The sequence below is a fragment of the Ranitomeya imitator genome, chromosome 1 (genome assembly GCF_032444005.1).
Source record: "Ranitomeya imitator isolate aRanImi1 chromosome 1, aRanImi1.pri, whole genome shotgun sequence".
Lineage (NCBI taxonomy): Eukaryota > Metazoa > Chordata > Amphibia > Anura > Dendrobatidae > Ranitomeya > Ranitomeya imitator.
Window position 1 is genome coordinate 786,374,555 of NC_091282.1, and position 15,543 is coordinate 786,390,097.

The following is a 15,543-nucleotide window of genomic DNA, read 5'->3' on the forward strand; positions in this document are numbered from 1 at the left end:
TAACATCCTGTATTATACCCCAGAGTTGCACTCACTATTCTGCTGGTGCAGTCACTGTGTACATACATTACATTACTGATCCTGAGTTACATCCTGTATTATACCCCAGAGCTGCACTCACTATTCTGCTGGTGCAGTCACTGTGTACATACATTACATTACTGATCCTGAGTAACATCCTGTATTATACCCCAGAGTTGCACTCACTATTCTGCTGGTGCAGTCACTGTGTACATACATTACATTACTGATCCTGAGTTACATCCTGTATTATACTCCAGAGCTGCACTCACTATTCTGCTGGTGTATTAACTATGTACATACATTACATTATTGATCCTGAGTAACATCCTGTATTATACCCCAGAGTTGCACTCACTATTCTGCTGGTGCAGTCACTGTGTACATACATTACATTACTGATCCTGAGTTACATCCTGTATTATACCCCAGAGCTGCACTCACTATTCTGCTGGTGCAGTCACTGTGTACATACATTACAATACTGATCCTGAGTTACATCCTGCATTATATACCCCAGAGCTGCACCCACTATCCTGCTGGTGCATTCACTGTGTACGTACATTACAATACTGATCCTGAGTTACATCCTGTATTATATACCCCAGAGCTGCACTCACTATTCTGCTGGTGTAGTCACTGTGTACATATATTACAATACTGATCCTGAGTTACATCCTGCATTATATACCCCAGAGCTGCACTCCCTATTCTCCTGGTGCAGTCACTGTGTACATACATTACAATACTGATCCTGAGTTACATCCTGTATTATACCCCAGAGCTGCACTCACTATTCTGCTGGTGCAGTCACTGTGTACATACAGCATGTAACCGGCAATGTGCTGTGTATTTCTCCTGAGCGGCAGCGTGGCTCTGTTATACCCAGCCGTGGCAGCGCTTGGCAGTATACAGTACACACTACTCACATTACTGTCTTCCAGGAACTTCAGGGCTTTTGCGATGTTGTTCAGACGGAAGATCCGATGAGTCGATGATTTGTATTCGTGGAGCTGAATAGAGACAGAAATCAGGATAAGTTTCCTAACAGCCGAGCAGAGATAATACCCAGCGCGTCTGACAACTGCTCCATGGGAAGATGCGAGGACGACACGTTGTCACAAACCCTCAGCCGTGTGACAAGCACTAGACTGGAAATGTTCAATCTTGAATAGTAAATTGGGAACATTTCCATTCACTGACAGCAAACAGAAAATGATAAGAAATCGATGATAAAAGTGACAGAAGTTTTAGAAAGCTCTAATATATCTGGAAAGTTTGAGTAATTTTCATTGTAGGGCGGGACCCCCTCTCTGACATCGGACCACTCACCAGGCTTTGCCCCGTCAGCACCTCCAGTAGCGCCATCAGGACTTTTCCATCTTGGATATCTGTTAACAGATCTGTGACTTCCATGGGAGGACTGCGCTGTAATAACAATGGAGACAGTGTTGGCGGCTCATTATACTCCGGCGTTGCACTGATACATTGTTACAAGTCCTTCATTAGTCGTTGTTCTCCATCTGACCGCTACTCTGCTGCATCATCCTGTTTGTACGATGGTACTGGGAGCCCCTCCGAGGGGCCACAGACCCCTGTGCTATAAAGGGGCAGCGGCTCTATATCCACTGACCGTAACTGTACAGTGATGATATTATTTATCAGATATGGCGCTATCTTATAGAAGTGCCACTTATCTGTGGGGTGCAGTTTTTGCCCCGAAGCCCTTGATTTTAAGACTTCAAAGATACAGATAAGATAGCTACAAAAGCTCCATAAGAGTATCATAGTGAGCTCACTGATGGAACCTCAGTTAACTCATTCTGCGGCCAGCAGTAGAGAGTGCAACCCAGAGGCTGTAGAAGGCAAATGGAGCAAAGTTTATCATGGAACACAAATTGCAAAAATCTATTTTAGCCCCAATTACCAAAAGTGGACAACTCCTTCAATGCTCTTGGAACTAATTATCATTTTTCTGGCATTTGGATCGATATCACCAGATGTAAGAAATTCGTACCAGATGGCACCGCGCTCTGCCAGAACCATTGTTAGCTTCTACAAAATGGGGCTTTAAGAAAAAGATAGAAATGATGACAGAGCAGATCACAGACCTAGGACCCCCAATACAGAAGATTCTGAACCCCCTGAGGCTAAAAACTCTGCCTGAGCCCAATCTTTTGCACAGCTGATGGATTGTTACAATGTATCCAATCTACAGGATTCTCTTTCCTGTCCATATATTCTGCTGCATTGTATCAGTCTGGAGTCCAGGCTCACAGAGGATTGCCCAGACTGGATGCTACTGAAACAAACCCTCAGCTGTGAGAAGTATTAGGTCTCTACAGGATTTTCCTAGTCACTGTCAGCAGGCAGAGATCTTAGAAGCAGTGCAGAATGGAGGCACAGGGCATTGCACAGCGATTAGAGAGGAGAGGCCTTTATGATGGGGGGTTCTCTGTTGAACAATGGGGGCTTATTCCGCCCCTGCTGCTGTTTTCCTTGCGTTTGGCGCAGATTCCGGGATCTACCTGACGCCTGTGATGTAAACATGGCGGAGATGTCAGCGCTCTCACATATCCCAGGCCCCGGCTGACACGGTCGGTTTATCACACGCTTTTAATGTGATCCATCACTGTCCGCCGGGGTCGAGCGCGGCCTCCTATAGTGTCCGGTCCTGTGACACTCGTGTAAACACGGGGTGAATGGGCCTCAGTGCGGAGTCCCCGCAGATGACACAGTGCAGGAGGACAGGGGGCTGAAGACTTGTGCAAAGGAGAAAGCTATTAGTGACCGTGAGACTCTGCAGATCTCCGCTGTCAAAGCTTCAAAGGTTTCCAGGTGCCCACGTTTCTGGGAAAGCTGGGTGTCAACCATCCGCCCCGGACGGGCTACTCGGCCATGTTATGCAGTGATAACCAGACAGGTGTCCTGCTCGCAGTATGCTTGGTCCCACACTCATCACCTGCAAGATATCTGCTGGCTGTCCGTGAGCAGGACATTTCTTGGTCCTATTGAGAGGATCCATTTCTATCCTGTCCGACAATTAGATATAGCATGGACAATCCTCTGTGAGCTAAACAGTCTGGACAATCCTCTGAGATAAACAGCATTAACAATCCTCTGTCAGCTACCCGGCCTGGACAATCCTCTGTGAGCTAACCAGCATAAACAATCATCTATGAGCTAACTAGAAAGTACAATCCTCTGTGAACAAAACAGCCTTAACAATCCACTGTGAGCTAACCAGCATGGCCGATCCTCTGTGAGTTAAACAGCCTGGACAATCCTCTGAAATAACTAGCCTGGACAATCCACTGTGAACCAACCAGCCTGGAGAATCACCTGCGAGCTATCCAGCCTGGAAAATCCTCTGTGAGCTAACTAGCATGGCCAATCCTTTTTGAGCTAACCGGTCTGGACAATCCTCTGTGAGCTAACCAGCATGGCCGATCCTCTGTGAGTTAACCAGCCTGGACAATCCTTTGAGCTAACCACCCTGGACAACCCTCCGTAGGCTGACCAGTCTAGGCAATCCACTGCGAGCTAACCAGTCGCGACAATCCACTGCGAGCTAACCAGTCTAGGCAATCCACTGCGAGCTAACCAGTCTAGGCAATCCACTGCGAGCTAACCAGTCTAGGCAATCCACTGCGAGCTAACCAGTCTAGGCGATCCACTGCAAGCTAACCAGTCTAGGCAATCCACTGCGAGCTAACCAGTGTAGGCAATCCACTGCGAGCTAACCAGTCTAGGCAATCCACTGCGAGCTAACCAGTCTAGGCAATCCACTGCAAGCTAACCAGTCTAGGCAATCCACTGCGAGCTAACCAGTCTAGGCAATCCACCGCGAGCTAACCAGTCTAGGCAATCCACTACGAGCTAACCAGTCTGGACAATCTGATATTTTTATCCAATTCATCAGCCATATTCATGGAGTTTTAGCATCTGAACAGACAGGAAATAACTCATTCATTGACAGCAAGTATAGATATTGAAAATAAGGAGGACTCAGCCTGTGGCTCTCCAGCTGTTGCCACACAGCCCAGCCTATGGGTTTAGACCGGTGGATGGGAGCACTGCTGGCAAATAGAAAGGTTTCCATTCACAGACAACAAGCAACACTTTTGAAAACGGTGAGGAAATAAACCCAGAGCAAATGTCATCCCTTGTGGGTATCCAGCTGTTGTGAAACTACAACTCCCAGCCCAATGGCTGCCAGAACATGCTGAGAGTTGTAGTATCTGAACAGCTACAGGCTGGATACCAGTCTGTAGTTAAAGTCGAAGTTTTACCACCTGCATGGCCTGACATCATGCAATGGTCAGGCATGCTGGGGGTTGTAGTTTGCCTACAGGTGGTGACTTACAGGTAGATCTGGAGAGGTCCTGGACCCCGCAGTGCTGCAGCTCCCAGAGCGTTGTTAACCCCTTCACCCCGTCCCGCCGGGATTCTAAATGGAAGTTCAATTATTCTTTATGTTCCATTTGATTGTTTCAGCCAAGAGAAGCAAAGGAGTATTTGGCCCGGGCCGATCCCCGGTGTAGAGGTTCCAATAAATGATTTCACTTGACAACTGAAGGGTAGCAGAGGTGGCGGGGGAGAGGTGCCGACTCTGCATCGGGAAGTTGGGGGGGGGGAGAAAAGTTTAATTTTTTTTTTAGGGGTATCCAAACAAAACAAGCCCTGTGCCGGGAATGAGACGTCACGGGAGCGGAGCCGAGCGCTCACCATGATCTCATTATCATCCGCTCACTAATGGCTTTTACAGAAGCCAAATACTTCATAAAAGCCCTGACAGCCGTCAGCAACAGGTAGACGCCGGCGCAGACCTGCGCAATCAGAGAGCACTGAAACAGCGCCCCCGGTGGACAAAAGTCATCATGTCATCTCCAGTTACATCTAAAGCTGCTGAATGCGAAATTCTCAGAACCTGCGTCGAAATATATTCTGCTTTTTTCTTTTTGCGTCAGACAAGGACCTTGTTGCCATTTGCAGCCTCGTAGTCTTCACAGCTGATGCCAACACTACTTCTCCCAGAATACAAGACACTGGACCAGCAGGGGATGCAGCGGACAGATGCCACACTGGAACAGGACCCCACCTGCCACTTATTACACTGGGGTCTTCCTATCTGGCAGGGGTAGTTTGGGCCCCTGAAGTGCAGGGCCCGGGGGCTTCTTACCTTCTCCAGGTGCAGGTTCATCCATCGGGTGAACGTTCTCTTCTGCACATTCTCTCGTTCCACTGGGGAGAAAACACAAGACATAACAGATATTAGTTGCCTTTAGGTCACCCAGCTTTCCCAGAAGCAGATATCTGACTCAATGGCTTCTATTCACTGGTGAGGTTGCAGTGGATGCAGCCAGGGGCCGAACCACACCAGGGCCCTGCTGTCTAGGGGGCCCAAAAAGTATTAAACGCTTGCAATAATTAGGGGCCCAGTTTGAACTTTTGCATTGGGGGCCCATGAGCTTCGAGCTACACCACTGGCTGCAGCACATCGCAGCGGAGGGGTAATGCTCTGCAGCGCCCGGGGCTCTGCTCTCAGTCACACAGAGGTGATGAATACATAAAAGCCTGGACATCCGCAGCGTTCATTACGCCATGATGTCACCACCTCTGGTAAGTGCGGGTGTCGGCGGCACAGCTGGGGTCACACCGTCTCTCCGCCAGTGCGGAAAACCCCTTTCCTTCCTATAAATCAGGTCGTAGTCCAGGATGTAGATTCAGGTTCCACTGGGCACCGTAAACCGCACGAAGCCCAGACCCGCACTTAACCCAAACCCTCAAAACTGGGGTATTTACAAATAAAGAGGAAACAATGTAACAAGCTGTACTACAATGTATCACCAGACTCCGGGGACTGTCAGTGTGGGGCACGGGCCCACGTTCATCACAGCGCTACATGCCACTCTCATCCGTATGGGTCCGTTTTAACCATCTGTGTACCATCCTTTTTTTCTTTACATGGACTCATTCACTTAAATGGACACGAATAACAACAGGGGCAGTTCTGCCAGGGGCTTTTTTTTGAAGATATTGATTGCTGAGGCTATTCTGGGGGCTTCTGTAGCTAGGAGGCATTTTTATAGGGGGCAATAAATGTGTCGGAGCCTGTTAGGCTATGTGCACATGAAGGGGTTTTTAGTAGGTTTTGGAGCAGCAAGTGAGCAGAAACTCTGCAGATCCTCATCTTAAAACCTTAGAGGTTTTTCTCAATTTCTACTCTGAAAATTCTGCAAAAATACTCCTTGCCCACAGACGTTTTCCTGGTGCGGTTTTGCTGCAGGTTTTTTGGTGTCTCTGCTGCTGGCGTCTTTTGCTCCAAACTGTGACCCATAAGGAGCGGGCGGCTTCCCAAAGGAAGAATGAGCATGAGCTGTGGCTGGGGTAACACGGGGGCATCCTTGGCTGGGCAATTCATGATAAGTATGTGTCTGGGGCTACTAACCTAGAATTTGAGGTCAGGGCATTACGGGAGATATGTGCAGCTAAGAGGCTTGTGGTCAAGGTATCGGGTTGTTATATATATATATATATATATATATATATATATATATATATATATATATATATATATTCCTGTCCTGTAGTGGCAGAGTGGACGATGCGACAGTCACCAGGATGAACTCTTCATAGGCAAAGTCCTGCCAGGCATGAAGGAGTTAAGCCCAATGATGGCGTCCTCTCTACAAGTCCTGAGGGATTTCCCAGCCAGATTCTCAGGAGTTTCTGCTGTGGACCTCCTGTTATAAGACATCTCCAAGGAAATCAGCTCCTAATAAAGAATCCGATAATGTGATTCCACCTCCAAATTAGTTCATGTCGCTGTTGAATCCAATGCGGAAAATTGGGGATATACGGAGCTAAGGCTACTTTCACACTAGCGTCGGTACGGGGCCGTTGCCATGCGTCAGCCCGATGCACGTTGTGAAAGAAATGAACAACGGGGGCAGCGGATGCAGTTTTACAACACATCCACTGCCCCATTGTAAGGTCCGGGGAGGAGGGGGCGGAGTTCCGGCCGCGCATGCGCGGTTGAAAATGACGGACTCGACGCACAAAAAAACATTACATGTAACTTTTTTTGTGCCGTGGGTCAGCCAAAACACGACCATCCATCGCACGACGGATCCGACGTGTGGACATACATCGCAATGCGTCGCTAATGCAAGTCTATGGAGAAAAAACGCATCCTGCGGGCACATTTGCAGGATGCGTTTTTTCTCCAAAACGATGCATTGCCAAACAACTCTAGTGTGAAAGTAGCCTTAAAGGGACATACACGTCTTATGTGAGAGGAGCATGGGGTCAGAGGTGGCTGCTACTCGCTGCACCGGACACCTGGCACTCGGTGCCCCCCACTCTTACAACTTTCCAGGGGAAACTCTATTGACAAAAGCTTTGTATTAGGAAATTAGAGCTATAATGGGGCTGTAGGAGCTTGGAGCTCGTCTCCTGTCCTCTGGTCGTATCTGTTATTGCCACTTAATTCTATTCATATCAATGGAGCTGAGCAGCAATACCAGACACAACCAGTAGACTGGAGTGGCGCTGTCTCTAAAAATGAAGGAGACATATTTTTCTAACCTTGTACAACTCCTAACTTATATAATGTGTGTACAGCTCTGTGGAATTAATGGCGCTATATAAGTTAGTAAAGAAATAAACATAGTTAAGAAAAAACACTGATCTGTCTGTCTTAATTCTACTTTTGACACCGTCAGAAACCAAAACTCCACAATAGGTCGGAGACAAAGCTCGTTGCATAATTACCAAATAGGGTGCGGCACCAAGAGCGACCACCAGGTGGCAGCACATTAATACCCCCGATACTGGACAATACAAGTCCCCAGAATCTGACTGAGTGCTGCCCCCAGGGGTCAGGGCTTAGTGCAACCTGTTAGTCCAAGATGTGCACCCAGAAGAAGCCAAAATGTCAACTCTGAGGCTAAGGAACAACTGAAGCGGCTGACATGCCTGACCAAGAGCCCCTCCCATCTCAGCCTCCTGGACCCCATCACAGTTATACACAAGTCGTGGAAAACATCGCAGCACCATGACCGAATGTCACATCGCTGTACACTGCCCCCCGTGTGACAGGACACTCAGCGCCTTTCCACAGAGATATTCCCCTCAGTGGTCCTCTATGTAAAGTTCTGTGTATAGTACTGCCTGCTCTACAACTCTGAGGGCGACATACAAGGGGGCGAGATACAAGGGGGCGATATAGGAGCAGGTTCTGCCTGACTGCAAAGCTGAGACAATGATCTCCTGTGATCACTTCTGACATTATCTCCAGACTCCTCTGACCTCCACCCAGACATCATTACCCTCCTCCTCCAGACACCTCTGTCCTCCTCCTCCAGACTCCTCAGTCCTCCTCCTCCTCCAGATTCCTCTGTCCTCCTCCAGACTCCTCTGTCCTCCTCCAGACTCCTCTGTCCTCCGCCCAGACATCTTTACCCTCCTCCTCCAGATTCCTCTGTCCTCCTCCAGACTCCTCCAGATTCCTCTGTCCTCCTCCAGACACCTCTGTCCTCCTCATCCAGACTCCTCAGTCCTCCTCATCCAGACTCCTCAGTCCTCCTCATCCAGACTCCTCAGTCCTCCTCATCCAGACTCCTCAGTCCTCCTCATCCAGACTCCACTTTCCTTCTCCTCCAGACTCCTACGATTCTTCTCCAGACACCTCTATCCTCTCCTAGACACCTCTGTCCTCCTCCTCCAGGCTCCAGTCCTCCTCCAGCAGACCCCTCTGTCTTCCTCATCCAGACACCTCTGTCCTGCTTTTCCAGATTCCTCTGTCCTCCTCCAGCAGACTCCTCTGTACTCCTCCAGACCCCTCTGGTCTGCTTTTCCAAACTTTTCTGTCCTCCTCCAGCAGACTCCTCTGTACTCCTCCAGACTCTGTCCCTTCCAAACTCCGCTGTCCTTTTCCTCCAGACACCTCTGTCCTCCTACTGCAAACCCTTCTGTCCCCTCCAGACCCCTCTGTGCCCTCCTCCAGACCCCTCTGTCCTCCTAGTAGAGAAGTAGAATTTGCTCAGGGTCACTCTCCAATTACATGAATAGGAGATGTTGTGGGAGAACCCCCGTGTTCTTTGGGTTGGTGGAGGTCCCACAGACCGCACCCCTAGTAATTACACTTATGCTTTCTTGTGTTGGCACTAAATACAATTATTATTATTATTATTATTATTATTATTATTATTAATGACATGAAGGCCCTTAATATCCCGGCCAGCCTCCTCTATGTGACTAGTGCAGGGTGTCAGGGCCGGATCTGGGAGCGCCCTGTGTGATAAGCGTTGGGTGGTGTTTGCACCCACAATACCGGCCCATGTTGACACAAGACAACTCCTAACAATGGAGCTTTCATTCTCCGCACAAAGAGTGTAGTCGTCCCAATCACCTATGACTGCAGCGCGCCCATGACCCTGCCCGCCTAGCGGCACAGGAGCCTGGCAGAGGCGACCTCTTGTGGTGCTGTGAATCTATAGGAATAGACAGAGCATATACGGGGCCCTGTACAAAGGGGGCCCGGCCCCGCCTTAAAGGAGTCTTCTACTTATAAATCAATGAAAAGTTCTGCAACTTTCCAATAACCTTTGTGTTTGCCTTGTTCACCATTTTCAGGATCACTGCTTGCTGCCAGGTAATTAGGATTTCATGATCGCAACTAAAATCCAAAAAAGCCCTAAAGCTTTTCAGGCCGGCGTCACACTAGGCGTACGAAAATACGGTCCGTTATTTATGGCCGTAATATGCAGTAATTGTCCCAAAACACTGTTCCGTATTCAATGCGAGGATGCCATTTTTACGCACAAATTTATCTGTGTTATCTGTATTGCATCCGTATGGCTTCGATTTTTTCTCAGTCAGTGAGACATTTTTCTCATGTCAGTGAGACACACATATATATATTTCTTTATTTAATTCAGCGCTAGGTAGCAGAAAAGTCGGTAATTCAATTGCCGGCTTTTCCTTTCTCCTTCACAAACCCGACATGATATGAGACATGGTTTACATACAGTAAACCATCTCATATCCCCTATTTTATTACATATTCCTCTTTAGTAATGTAAGAAGTGTCTTTGTGTCAAATTTGGGGTCTCTTAGCTATTAAATTAAAGGGTTAAATCCCGGAAAAAATTGGCTTGGGCTCCCGCGCAATTTTCTCCGCCAGAGTAGTAAAGCCAGTGACTGAGGGCAGATATTAATAGCCTGGAGAGGGTCCACGGTTATTGGCCCCCCCCCTGGCTAAAAACACCTGCCCCCAGCCACCCCAGAAAAGGCACATCTGGAAGATGCGCCTATTCTGGCACTTGGCCGCTCTCTTCCCAGTCCCGTGTAGCGGTGGGATATGGGGTAATGAAGGGTTAATGTCACCTTGCTATTGTAAGGTGACATTAAGCCAAATTAATAATGGAGAGGCGTCAATTATGACACCTATCCATTATTAATCCTATAGTATGAAATGGTTAATAAAACACACACATTATTAATAAGTATTTTAATGAAATAAAGACACATGGTGTTTTAATATTTTATTATACTCTTAATCCACCTGAAGACTCGAGCACTCGAGCGTGGGAAAATATTCTGAAAAGTTCCCAGGCTCGAGCTCATCCAGCACAGGGCGCATCACCATGACTCGAGGTAACTACAGTACATTCCCCTACATTCCATTCATTCACCAAGTTTTACAGACAGGAGCACAGCTGCATTAGCAGGCTACTGGGTGTAAAATGATTTAACCCCTTCAGATGGATTTAGAGCGTGGGACAAGACTGTAACGACGGAAGGTATGGAATATTGTTGTTTGTTTTTTTTAACTCTGTGTCAGGTGACAAGGGTCTTCAGGTGGATTAAGAGTATAATAAAATATTAAAACACCATGTGTCTTTATTTCATTAAAATACTTTTAAATAATGTGTGTGTTTTATTAACCATTTCGTACTATAGGATTAATAATGGATAGGTGTCATAATTGATGCCTCTCCATTATTAACCTGGCTTAATGTCACCTTACAATAGCAAGGTGGCATTAACCCTTCATTACCCCATATCCCACAGCCACACGGGAGTGGGAAGATAGAGGCTAAGTGCCAGAATAGGTGCATCTTCCAGATGTGCCTTTTCTGGGGTGGCTGGGGGCAGATGTTTTTAGCCAGGGGGGGGGGTCAATAACCATGGACCCTCTCTAGGCTATTAATATCTGCCCTCAGTCACTGGCTTTCCCACTCTGGCGGAGAAAATTGCACGGGAGCCCATGCCAATTTTTTCCGGGATTTAACCCTTTAATTTAATAGCTAGAGACCCCAAATTTGACACAAAGACACTTCTTACATTATTAATAGAGGAATATGTAATAAAAGAAGGGATATGAGATGGTTTACTGTATGTAAACCATGTCTCATATCCTGTCTGGTTTGTGAAGGAGATAGGAAAAACCGACAATTGAATTACCGGCTTTTCTGCTATCTAGCGCTGAATTTTATATTTATATATATATATATATATATATATATATATATATATATATATATATATATATATATAGATTTTTTGCACCCTTCGTCTTCTTTTGGGGCTGCTTTTTGTTATATATATATATATATACCGTATATACACACACACCCCTATTCTATGTGTACACACTTATTCTACCTATTCTATTCTGTCAGTGTGATTTTACTGTACACCGCGCTGAATTGCCGGCTTTTCTATAGAACCCCGGTACGTATTTATTGCAAGTCACACGCATGGTCCGTGTGTAATCCGTATTTTTCTCGCCCCCATAGACTTACATTGGCGTATTTTTTGCGCAATACGCTGACAAACGCAGCATGCTGCGATTTTCTACGCCCGTAACATACCGTATATTACGGATGCGTAATATACGGCAGATAGGAGCTGCCCCATAGAGAATGATAGGACCGTGTGCAATGCGTATTTTCTGGACGTATTTTCTGCGCTCATACGTCCGTAAAACTCGCTAGTGTGACGCCAGCCTCACAGCTGAGGGTTTGTTACAAGTTTCTCCAGTATGGCCAATCCTCCAATCTCTTATATCAGTGCAGGTAAAATGTATCAGTCTGCAAACAACTGGAGCAAATACTCTACATTACCGGAATCAGATAAAACTTTTTGTAATTTAATTCCCAGGTGAAAACCCTCATCTGCTACAATGTACCCACATCACCAGCCGCCAGTCCACCTGAAATCAACGGCATTGGGGCGCAGCGCGGACCCCAACCTCCGGTATTACAGTAACATTAGAAACATGAACTTCCCACAAATGTGTTTCCATTTCATGGACGGAGAATTAGAAGCCAAGAGGGAATATCAGGCCATAATATTTTATGTCCCACACATTGCACGGTACATGGCAGCGCCATACTGGACGAGCCTGCACTTGGAGAGGGCAGTAAAGTTTATGGCGAAGTATATCTCATAAAATCGGAAAAAAATACACAGACGACAATGCATTAAGTGCCCGCTGGTGCCCAGGATCCAGCAGACCACACAGGGATATTATGCTTCTCATAAATGGCTCAGATGGAGAGTGATCGACCGGCGCTGCCAACCATTCAGCGGGTGCAGCGGTGTTTATGATGGCGGACCATATTAAGAGAGAGAAGCTGGAGCAATATCAACTTTCATAATCCAGCACTACATTAAACAGGGCGATGCCCGCCATGAACTATTAATTACCTCCAACAGGGGCGGACACAGACAGAAGAGGCCCCTGTGGAAAAACATGTATGGGGCCATAGGTCATCATAATGCTCAATTCCATCTGTCTTGGTGCTGGAAATAGCCCCCTCACCCTTGGCCTCTGTCAGGCCACACAAGTCACACCAATGGTGTGTCCAGTCCTGACCTCCATACGAAGCCCTGACTTCTACATATGATCCACAAAAACTAAAGAATCTGCTGGAAAAATCCCATTACACACAAAGAGGTAACAAACTGCAGTACTATAGTAATTATATTCTTGTACATAGGGAGCAGTATTATAGTAGTTATATTCTTGTACATAGGTGCAGTATTATAGTAGTTATATTCTTGTACATAGGAGCAGTATTATAGTAGTTATATTCTTGTACATAGGGAGCAGTATTATAGTAGTTATATTCTTGTACATAGGGAGCAGTATTATAGTAGTTATATTCTTGTACATAGGGAGCAGTATTATAGTAGTTATATTCTTGTACATAGGGAGCAGTATTATAGTAGTTATATTCTTGTACATAGGGGCAGTATTATAGTAGTTATATTCTTGTATATAGGAGCAGTATTATAGTAGTTATATTATTGTACATAGGGGCAGTATTATAGTAGTTATATTCTTGTACATAGAGAGCAGTATTATAGTAGATATATTCTTGTACATAGGGAGCAGTATTATAGTAGTTATATTCTTGTACATAAGGGCAGTATTATAGTAGATATATTCTTGTACATAGGGAGCAGTATTATAGTAGATATATTCTTGTACATAGGGAGCAGTATTATAGTAGATATATTCTTGTACATAAGGGCAGTATTATAGTAGATATATTCTTGTACATAGGGAGCAGTATTATAGTAGTTATATTCTTGTACATAAGGTCAGTATTATAGTAGTTATATTCTTGTACATAGGGAGCAGTATTATAGTAGATATATTCTTGTACATAGGGAGCAGTATTATAGTAGTTATATTATTGTACATAGGGGCAGTATTATAGTAGTTATATTCTTGTACATAGAGAGCAGTATTATAGTAGATATATTCTTGTACATAGGGAGCAGTATTATAGTAGTTATATTCTTGTACATAAGGGCAGTATTATAGTAGATATATTCTTGTACATAGGGAGCAGTATTATAGTAGATATATTCTTGTACATAGGGAGCAGTATTATAGTAGTTATATTCTTGTACATAAGGGCAGTATTATAGTAGTTATATTCTTGTACATAGGGAGCAGTATTATAGTAGATATATTCTTGTACATAGGGAGCAGTATTATAGTAGATATATTCTTGTACATAGGGAGCAGTATTATAGTAGATATATTCTTGTACATAGGGAGCAGTATTATAGTAGATATATTCTTGTACATAGGGAGCAGTATTATAGTAGATATATTCTTGGATATAGGGTGTAGTATTATTGTAGTTATATTCTTGTACAGTATTATATAGCAGCATCTGAAGATGATACTATGACAGATTTGGATAAATATGAATTTCTTTTTTTTGTGTCGTCCCTACCGGTACAAATGATTATTCCTATGTTGTCATTCTAATCTGTAAGGACACAATGGGATTTCTCTATATGTGACACTGTTCTTTTGTAATTCAGGGTCCCAGCTGTATCTGATGACATCTCTGAGTTCACCATTTGCCACTGACGGTCTCATTGTCCAACGTCAATCCTTATTAAATTATTATTTTATGCATCTCACAAACTACTGAATATTGCAGACAAGAAAATCCCTTACATCTAATTTGTGCCAATCAGATTTCATGTCCAAACAGCAGATTTGAGAATGCAGCTCTGGAGGTGGCTGGAGTGTAAGCTTTTTGGAGCACCTGGAGAGCCGCCGGCCGCCCTGTGAGATCATGGCTGCTCACAGCACAGGTTGCAGACACCTGCCATGTGCCTGGAACACACAGGAGATCTTCTTTTGTGACCGAGTCGTGACTTCCATTACTCTACAATTTCTGCGCTATCACAAGCTTGGAATGTGTTACTAAGTTTACACCGTATCTAATACACAACATAGAAAATACACAAAATCCTGCACATTCCACGGAATTCACAGCATAAACTGATAAAACAAACCGTGAAGGGTAAAAGTATCCAAAGAAACGCGGTGCTAAATACAGCTATAATGTTGAAAAGCAAAGAAGTTGCATTTTATTGCACCATAGTCTCATACTAGCGGGGGTCAGAACTCTGCAGCACCCCAACAGCTGGCAAACTACAGCTCCAAGCATGCCCTGACAGCCACAGCCTCAGGACACGTTGGGCATGCTGGGAGTGCTGGAGTGCTGATGATTGCTGAACCCCACGCACAGAAATGACGAGGTGTTCATCCTATGCTGATCTATTAGCCATTCAGGGTCTGAGGAAAGCTGGGTGACAGTCCTGACGAGCGGAGCAATGGCAGCCAATCGTTACCTGGTATCAAAATAAATCAGAAATGGCTGAAGATGTAACAAAGAAATGTCATACAATAGAAAAAAGATGCAAAATAACAAAACAGAAAAATAAATACAAACACGATTAATAAAATCAAATAGTATAAAAAAAAAATCAAATAAATGTAAAAAAAACTAAGATAGAAAACTAATAAAAACATTCAGTTGCAGTCAGAATTATCCCCCTTTTCCCCCCATTATGAATTTCATTTATTAGCAAAGTTAACAAACTTTTTTCTGTTTGTAATAAATCAATGAGAGACGCTGTCGCCTGATGAGCCCCATATAAAATATGGTTGGGAAGGCGGCTGCAGAACCAAAC

General features: G+C 45.1%; 1 protein-coding gene across 3 annotated transcripts in view; it reads right to left on the minus strand.

The window, feature by feature from the left end:
• CLMN (calmin) overlaps positions 1 to 15,543 on the minus strand; it is a 136,651-nt gene that overhangs the window by 21,646 nt on the left and 99,462 nt on the right. For all 3 annotated transcript variants that reach the window (XM_069737500.1, XM_069737509.1, XM_069737518.1), the window contains exons 2-4: positions 5,204 to 5,265; positions 1,354 to 1,449; positions 951 to 1,034 (exon numbers count right to left, since the gene is read on the minus strand). In XM_069737500.1, the coding sequence (XP_069593601.1) occupies positions 951 to 1,034; positions 1,354 to 1,449; positions 5,204 to 5,265 (242 nt within the window). The remainder of the gene's footprint in view (positions 1 to 950; positions 1,035 to 1,353; positions 1,450 to 5,203; positions 5,266 to 15,543) is intronic.